General features: G+C 45.7%; 1 protein-coding gene across 1 annotated transcript; it reads left to right on the top strand.

Moving 5' to 3' along the window:
- Positions 1 to 1,623: 1,623 nt before the first annotated feature.
- On the top strand, positions 1,624 to 2,314 carry LOC121283373 (S-phase kinase-associated protein 1-like). The gene has a single exon (XM_041197869.1). It carries the CDS (start codon positions 1,644 to 1,646, stop codon positions 2,133 to 2,135), a length of 492 nt encoding a protein of 163 aa, XP_041053803.1. The 5' UTR covers positions 1,624 to 1,643; the 3' UTR covers positions 2,136 to 2,314.
- The last annotated feature ends 7,337 nt before the right edge of the window (positions 2,315 to 9,651 follow it).

Below are 9,651 nucleotides of genomic sequence, written 5' to 3'. Positions count from 1 at the left end.
TCAAATACTTTATAGGACACGTCATCGAAGCAATCCTCCCACTGCTTGGACCCCACTCTGGGGGAGATCTGCAGTGCACAGCTGAACAGGTTGTGGTGTACTGCATACTGTGCGAACAATATTAATCTCACCTCAACAACAAGATAGCAACAGTTTGAAAGAAGTCTCTGTAGGAACAGGGAGATGATGCCCCTGTATAGTGGTCAGTCATGCTGGGGTGGACAGGTTTAGCTCAGCTGCATCAACTGTAACTTCAGGGTGAGATCAGTTATCCCCCTAATTATCCCTTTTCCTGGATCGGTTCTTCACGTAGTACCAGGCCTGAGGGCTCGTGGCCTAGGAGAGGTGAGTCATTGCCATCCAGCAGGGAGGTTTGGGGCTGGAATATCTCTGAATGGGATTAGGCCAGGCCAGCAAAAGTAAGTGGTCTCCTTGGCCTGGTGCATTTTGTAGCAGAGAGATAGCAGAATATTAAGGATGGCTGAGTCTGCTGGTGGATTGTGACTACCCAGGATCAGAGATCTTCCTAAAACTCTGTATTATCCTCATCTCTGTTCCTTCAATATACCATCAATGCCTGGTACAGAAGACAATCTGGAGGACACAATCATATCACCAGCTTAGACAGAGTTATAGGACACACCTGTGCTAGGGAAGGAACATGAAGGGCTAAGACTCTTTTCTCAATCTATATCTTTTTTATTCTCTTTGGCAGTGATCTTCGTGCTGCACTGTAGCGCCATGAGTTGTTATATGGCTACGTAATTCTTTCTTTCCTTTCTTAATTTCTTGTTGATTATGAATAAGCAATTCAACCCCCAGTGACTTCCTCTAAGGACAATAACATGTACTAATTAAATTGAATTTAATGAGTGATGCCAGTGAACTCAATCACACACGGGATTTCCTGGTCCTTCCCGCTACAGGACTGGAAATTCTCACCTGAAGTTAACGGACCTTTGGCTGGTCTGTCTGTCCCACCAGCAATGATTCCCACCACAGGCCCACACTTCCCCATTCAACAGGCAGCCTATGCTCCTTAACCTCCCTCCATCACTACCTCTTTACAGCAACACAAAAAATAAAAACTACAATTGCACATTTAATTCATAAACGAATCACCTTGTGCATTCCCGTAGTGCCTGCTTTTCATGTCTCTTCACTTCTCCTAGTGATCCTATGAGGTGCAGAGGCAGAGTTGTGGCTGGTGGAAAACTGATGGCCTTCAATAGAGGAGACAGGAGATTGAGAATGACCCTCAAGTAGCTCTGGGCAGTGCCTGGGAGAGGCAGGTACACAAGATGCTAAACACCAGGACCTGACCTCTGGGGGGCCAGAGCTCATTGGCCGATAAACCTGTCAGTCAAGATGGTCTACCTGGCAAATTGGCTGCTTGGGCACTGACACAATTGGCAACCAATCTGGCACATAAACCATCCTGACTGACAGGCTACACGGCCAATGAGTGCTATTGCTCTGAACAGCAGGAATCATTGGCCAAGTAGGACATGCCAGATTCCCCAGTCCCTCCTTCCTTGTTGACCCAGTGGACTGTTCTGTTTGGGTCCGATGTGAAGAGAAGCTAGAGGAGGAGCCGAGAGGTGGGGGTGGGGGTGCGGTGGTGCGAGAAGAAGGCCGAGAAAATGCCAGCCATTAAGCTGCAAAGCTCAGATGGAGAGATCTTTGAGGTTGATGTAGAAATAGCAAAGCAATCCATCACTATCAAAACAATGTTGGAAGATCTAGGTATGGATGATGAAGGTGATGATGATCCAGTGCCACTCCCAAATGTGAATGCTGCTATTCTGAAAAAGGTGATCCAGTGGTGTACACATCACCGAGATGACCCTACCCCACCAGAGGATGATGAAAACAAAGAAAAGCGAACCGACAACATACCTGTGTGGGATCAAGAGTTTCTGAAAGTTGACCAGGGCACACTCTTTGAATTAATTCTGGCTGCAAACTACCTTGATATCAAGGGCCTTCTAGATGTAACCTGCAAAACAGTGGCAAACATGATTAAAGGAAAAACCCCTGAAGAAATTCGCAAAACGTTCAACATAAGGAATGATTTTACTGAGGAAGAGGAAACACAGGTACGGAAGGAAAATCAGTGGTGTGAAGAGAAGTGATCTGGTGGGAAACGACGTGTGCAGCTCGATAGAAAATCTCTGCTTGCACAATTTATTAATCACTAATAGCCTGTGATACTTTGAAATATATTGTCAAGATAGCCATGCATAAACATTTGTAATAGTGTTAATTTTGAGCTTATGCTTGCTTCATGAAACCTATTCTTTAGTGTGTTGAATAATGTCTCTAGCATATTTATTACTTCACCGTATCTGACTTTTTTCATTGTTCATTAGAATGAAAGTTGTATAAAGAACTCCACCTGGCAATATGGCAGCAATTATGACCTAAAACTTTTTTTAAGTATCTTTAATTAAAGTTTACTTTTTTATTGTGGTTTTCTGTTGGGTTTTTAAAACAAAATTAGTCTTTGGCCCACAGTTCATCTCTAATTGTATACATAGCATCATCACTACTGATATATCAATTTTTACTTAGGACCATGAAAACTGATTATAAAAACCCAACAGAATACAGAATATCTTTGATTGGTGAACAGTCCAGTGATGTTTCAAGATACATTCCTGCTACATCAGTGATGAATTGTTTCCATTCTTGTCCAAACTTGATATTTACTGTGCACAGCCGAAGCTGATAGAGAAATGTCCTACAACCAGATAAAGACAGTAATGAGGGTAGTACTGGTTTAAATAAAAGACCTGTTGTCAGCTGCTGCTTTCTTCATCCTTCTTCAGGCCTGGCTGGAGTGCAAGGTAAGCCTAGTGTCTCTACCTTTACCACCTGCCCCGCACCACCCAAGGGCACTTCCCCTCCCAGCCTCTCCCCTGAGTCCTTCCTCGATGATGGTGTCTGTGCCCCAGGACCCTCCCGATCTCTCCTCCCACCCTTGAGCCAATGGCGTGACCCTGACTCTTCCTGACCACAGTAGCCGACCCCTTTTTAAAATTCAACCTGAAGAGTCGGCTTTGTGTTTTGATTGTTTTCATACAATTATGGAACACTCCAACATATTATTCATAAGGCACATGATAGACATGGTTGTTGTCTGACATTATCATGTTGCATCTGTAGATAAGGTCAGCTTTTAAATGTAATGAAGTGAGTTAAAATGACCATAAGTATTTAACATTAATGATTTGAATATTAAACTGTGAATCTATACTTCTCTAGGCGAGTGCATGATGACTCGTTCTTTACTGCGTGATACCTTATCCAAAATAGTTCTTCTGATTAGTGAAAGGAGGAAGCACAATAATCTTTATTAGAAATATTACTGATCACCCCAGGGCTGTTATAACTCATTTTACACAATTTATTTATGTCATTTTGCCAAGATTGACTCAATATATTGGGAGTTATTGTCAGAGGAATATAGATAATTTTATGAATTCCTGAGCCTGTGGCTAGAAGAGACGATCTTAATTATGTGAGATGTAATAATAGTGCAAGGAAATGTTCAGCATTAATGGACTCCAGAAACCACTCCACCACCCGTAGACAGGTAGGTAGTGACCTCTCCTCCCCTGTAGCCAGGTAGGTAGTGACCTCTCCTCCCCCATAGCCAGGTAGGTAGTGACCTCTCCTCCCCTGTAGACAGGTAAGTAGTGACCTCTCCTCCCTCGTAGACAGGTAGTTAGTGACCTCTCCTCCCCTGTAGACAGGTAGGTAGTGACCTCTCCTCCCCCATAGACAGGTAGGTAGTGACCTCTCCTCCCCTGTAGACAGGTAAGTAGTGACCTCTCCTCCCTCGTAAACAGGTAGGTAGTGACCTCTCCTCCCCCATAGACAGGTAGGTAGTGACCTCTCCTCCCCTGTAGACAGATAGGTAGTGACCTCTCCTCCCTCGTAGACAGATAGGTAGTGACCTCTCCTCCCCCGTAGACAGGTAGGTAGTGACCTCTCCTCCCCCATAGCCAGGTAGGTAGTGATCTCTCCTCCCTCGTAGACAGTTAGGTAGTGACCTCTCCTCCCTCGTAGCCAGGTAGGTAGTGACCTCTCCTCCCCCCTAGACAGGTAGTTAGTGACCTCTCCTCCCCTGTAGACAGGTAGGTAGTGACCTCTCCTCCCTCATAGGCAGGTAGGTAGTGACCTCTCCTCCCCTGTAGACAGGTAGGTAGTGACCTCTCCTCCCTCGAGCTGATGGTTCAGCCCTGGGCCCACTTTGCTGGCCAGTTGGTCTATCGATTGCCTTTCACAGCCTCACAAGAGAGCTCAACTCAGGAGTCTCAGGACTTCTGCAGTCAGTGCTGTCATGTGGGGAATTCTGATAGCTGATCTGCACTTAGCAAGGGTCACATCACAAGGAGAAAGGACCAGATGCTGGGATTGGGGGCAAAATTCATGGTCATCATTAGGCTTTTAAATTCCAGATTTTTTATTGAATTCAAATATCACCATTTGCCATGGTGGGGTTCAAACCCAGATCCTCAGAGCATTACCCTGGGTCTCGGGATTGCCAGTCCATCGCCTCCCCTGTTTCCAAACTCCCCGACCCCTTATCAGCCCCGTTAACCGTCCTCCTTGAACGTACATGTTATTTCTCCCCCTTCCAAGATTCACCAATAAATAATGCTTTTGAATTCTTCAGCTCCGGGAGGCAGCTCCCTGCTTGAGGGCGCTTTCTGTCAACGCTCACCCCAGCCCACACAGAAATCAGCGCCCGCCCTCCTCCCACACCCCCACCAACCCCCATCCCGGCAGCGCCGAGCTTCTCAGCAACTGCTTCACGCTGGCTGGCCATTCATTGGTCAGCAAGCATGAAATCGTGGTCGTGGTCCAATCACAGTCGGCGGTCTGTTCCCCGGCCAATCCCGGGCCCACCCATCGCACCCGCCTGCCAACCTAAAAGTTGAAGCCCGGGTTTGTGCTCCCTTCCACCACTGCCACTCTCTTGGGACAGAATAAGGCTTTTGGATCCGGAGCCACAGGTATCGAAGTCGACTATTTATAAGTAATTTTGAGATGGTTTACAAAGTTTATTCAGAAGCAACAGGTTAGATACAATGTATTAATTAATTAGACTGAAGAAGTTATCAGCCCATGACAGTTCCGAGTGGTTTTTACCAATCCTGGAGGATGAATGGACAGTTGGTACGGAGAATGTGTTGATCTCAGTGACTGGTGATAACAGCATTCTGCTCTCTAGTCAAAGTGCCCTAACCCTAACCCTAACCCTAACTCTCCCCTCGGACTTCCTCCTCCTTCTCTTCCATCTGAAGAAGGCAGCTGCTTGATGGGCACTGCCACCTCACTAGCCCTGTCCCCACCCCGAACGCTAGTTAATATACCCCTTTCTCTGGGGCTGGAAGCTTACCCAGTGTCAATCATCTATTCAAACCCTGCTGACCAACAGGTACCCAAAATGTCAGGGTGGTCACCTGCTCCCCTCTTCATCACGCTGCTCGAGGTCAGTGTTTTAGTTTACATCACGCTGAGGGTCATTTCCAGGCCCCTTCTAAACACTAGCATAGATAAAAGGGGTACACAAGACACCACCCTGCCTACATGGGAATGTCAACACGGCAGCTGAACCAAGTGACTGGATTGTTTAAAAGTCACAGTGTTTAGAAATTGCTTTTCCAGAGAAAGAATCAGCGCTGTTTAGCTAATCTTATAAAAGTCCTATACAATGCAGAAAATACCAGTTTATTAAGGACCCCAATTTCTTACAGCAGCGCCTCAATAATCTACGTGATCTACTGGAGAACAGATTTGACAGCTGTGATAGACTGGAAATCTATTGAAAACAGTGGAATTGAGAGCCATTTTGGCAGCAATCTGAGCTTCCATGACAACATTCAGACTAATGAGGGGAGCTCTGACATCAGTCGTCAGATGTAGCATCATGGTAGGTTGCACAGGTGCACCATTGGAGGTGACCACCCATTCCATGGTCTGTATCTTAGCCAAAGACCAAGGTCATCATCTGTGTCCTTTACAGCAGAGCTAGTGTCCCCTGGTCCTCCACTATCCTTTCCTCTCCATCCTGGACTCTGTGTATTGCCAATCCCTCCTCAATCCCAACCTTGAAAATCCACAGGGTCAGGATCTGATCTGGTGACAGTGGCTGGAATATCAAGTGATAATGATCCTTCATCTTCATTGTCTTCTTCCTCTTCTGACTGAGAAGGCTCCAATTTTTGGCTATCTGAAATGAAACAGGAACAAGGTGGTGGTGAGGGGAGAAGAGAACGTTAGGAATGTGTTACTTATCCCATCTGCAGCTTCTAGATCAGAGAAAATTGAGAAATGAAGAAGTGGCAAGAGTTACACAGGACATTGGTGAGACCACATTTAGAATTCTGTGTGCACCTTTAGTCTCCTTATTTAAGAAAGGACGTAAATGCATTAGAAGCAGTTCAGAGAAGGTTCACACGACTGATCTCTGTGACGGGAGGGGGTTAGTTTATGAGGGCAAGGTCGGAAAGGCCAGGCCTGTATCCACTGGAGTTGGGAAGATTGAGACTTATTGAAATGGTATAAGATCCTGAGGGGGTTTGACAGGGTGGATGCTGAGAGGCAGTTTCCTCTTGTGGAACTAGAGGACACAGCTTAAAAATAAGGGCACTCCCATTTAAGACAGAGATCAGGAGAAATTTTTTCTCCGAGAGTGGTGAATCTTCCCCAGAGAGCAGTGGAGGCAGGCTTATTGAATATTTTTGAGGCAGAGGTAGGTAGATTCTTGACTCACAGGGGAGTCAAAGGGAACCAGGGGTGGGCAGAAAGTGGAATTGAGGCCACAATCAGATCAGTCATGATCCCGTTGAACGTTGGAGCAGACTCGATGGGCTGAATGGCCTACTCCTGCTCATGTTTGTATGTTTGTATGTAAGAGAGAAGGCGGATTAAGTATGTAGATACCTTCATCATTGATTGCCTCAGTGATTCTCTTTCTAATAATGACCAGCCCTGTCTGCTCCATGGAATTAAAACAGGCTGACAGAATGGTCCTATTCCAGTCCTTTGCTGCTGCCTATTGTTAACCACCAGCCTATCTCGAAAGAAACAGAAACATCTGTCACTCAGTGTCTGGCAATATTTTTGGGCGTGTCACTGACATGGTTGAATAGCTGTAGTATGCACAAGCTCTGACCCTGAGACTTGCAATAGAGCTAAGTGTGAGCATGAGGTGAAGCATCTGAACGTCAGTGTTGGGTACTGACTGATCGAATATTGGAAGATTTTCTTTGTTGGATGTGGGCATCGCTGGCTAGGCCAGAATTTATTACTCTGCTTCCGCTTTCCACCAGAGCTCAATTTGCATCATAGGCCAAAGTTTTCTGCTTGGCGGGTGGGTGGAGCAGGTGCAGACGTGGGCGGGTGTGGACCCGATCTGGGCCGCATCGCCATTTTACACAAGCGAGCCAATTAAGGCCTGCCCAGCGCATTTCCGACTCCCGTGGATAGAGGGAGTGTGGGGGCTGCGGTGGGTGTGTACAGACCCCCCTGGGTCCAATGGCGACCTGGCAGCCTGTTTAAATGAAGGTCTGACAGCCTCCTGTAGGCTGCTCACAGTAGCCACCTGGAGATCCACCCACAGGGGGCCTCCTCAGCAGGGCACTCTGGAGGGAAGGGCAGAGGAGTAGGCCAGGCTGCAGGGTCAGTCCCAGGAGAAGGCCAGGCTGCAGGGTCAGTCCCAGGAGCAGGCCAGGCTGCAGGGTCAGTCCCAGGAGAAGGCCAGGCTGCAGGGTCAGTCCCAGGAGCAGGCCAGGCTGCAGGGTCAGTCCCAGGAGAAGGCCAGGCTGCAGGGTCAGTCCCAGGAGCAGGCCAGGCTGCAGGGTCAGTCCCAGGAGAAGGCCAGGCTGCAGGGTCAGTCCCAGGAGAAGGCCAGGCTGCAGGGTCAGTCCCAGGAGAAGGTCAGGCTGCTACTATAGTAACTCCTAAAAGACCTAATTAATCTGGCTTCCAGTTACACCCCCATTAAGGCAACAGTAAAAACAAATGGATTTAAACATGCCCAGGCAAAGCCACACAATGCCCTAGACAGTTGAATTCAAAGTGATTTTTCTGAGCTTCAGTTCCTGTAGACAGCAACTTGATGCACAGAGGCTGGAGGCTTTTCACACTTGTGTTAGATCTTAGAATTCCTTCTTCTTTTACACATAGCCTCATCTCCTTTATATATGTGTTTCCCTTTTTAATACAAATTCCACTGTTCCCATTTGTTTTTACAACATTACTTTTCTCATAATATAAATATTTCATAGTACTAATTTTAATACTAATCTTTGGGAAAAATAAACACACTGTTTGGTTTAGCTTCTTCTGGCTAAGTGTAACATCTTACCATCTCTTTGAAATTCAATCTAACCTAATTTATCTATAAATGCAAATTCTCCTCACCTCACATTCTAAAACAGTCATGTTTATGTACTTAGCATTTCAAATCTAGTTTCTTGCTGATAAGTCAAAACCTCCAGACTAGCTGTCTCCAATTCAATTAAATTCCACACGCATACACACAAAGAAACTAATAAAACTCCACTATTAACCCACTTTTACAATAAATCATAATAACATGGTGAGAACGATTATATTGGCATGACAAACCCTAAGGCTTATGTCAGGAGACAGAAATAGAAAGCAATCATTTGTGTAACACACCAGACAGTTATTTCAAAGAGTTAAAGGGCAGGTGTTTTAAATGTATTGAAAGCTCCTCTTATAGTTCATATTGATTCTTTTTACTGTTGCTTTTGACAGCTGTAATGATCTTCACAGTTCCAAGGTGTTTATGCACTTTTCACGCACATTGATGTCCAATTTTAACAATTCCAAAGGGCACCCGGCCTCCCCCATAAGTGTCCCAGGACCACATCCAAAGGGGTACCTTACCGCTCTGAAAGGGTACCCTGGCTATCCAAACGAATGCTTAAAGTTCAGACCGGCTCCTGTCAGGTCTGGTTTTCAACACCCCTTACACAAAAGTCACCCGAGTGAAGGCAGCAGCTGATTTCAATGGGCAGCTGCTTCCATGAAATGTGCATGTGTGAATCCCAACCGGGATCATTCCCAACCCTGCGAAAATGGCAGGTGCATGTGTTCAGGCGGAGGAGCCTCCAGGTTCGGGTCTCTTTCACCATTTCCCACATGATGGGGGGAATCTGTAAAAATCCAGGCCTCTGTCCGCTTGAACAACTGGTAAAGCCTGCGAAGATTTTGAGTGAGCCTTTTGGTTGTTTTATGAATAGTATTTTGAAGATCAATTCGAGATCTTTGTGATTTGAAGGATCATTTCCAATGGTGTCCAATCTTTTTGCACAGGAGACGCAGTTAGAAATTTCTATCTTTGCTTTTGTAGAAGCCTTAATGTCAAATGGAGATCTCAGAAGGCATATTATTGCCTCAATCAACTTAATTACCTGAAATCCTTTTGCAAGAATTTCTGTGGCAACCTTTGAGAATTGTTTTTGGAACAACAAAAATGTAAGTTAACAAGGCAGAATGTTACTTCTACAGTTTAATGTTACAGGAAATTTAATCACACATTAAGACCACAATAGGCAGAAACATCTTCTGACAAATATTTTATGCCAACTGTGTTATTCCTCCAAC

The sequence above is a fragment of the Carcharodon carcharias genome, chromosome 10 (assembly GCF_017639515.1).
Source record: "Carcharodon carcharias isolate sCarCar2 chromosome 10, sCarCar2.pri, whole genome shotgun sequence".
NCBI classification, from domain to species: Eukaryota; Metazoa; Chordata; class Chondrichthyes; order Lamniformes; family Lamnidae; genus Carcharodon; species Carcharodon carcharias.
The sequence above is the reverse complement of the archived record's forward strand: the minus strand, read 5'-3'. Positions and strand labels throughout refer to the sequence as shown.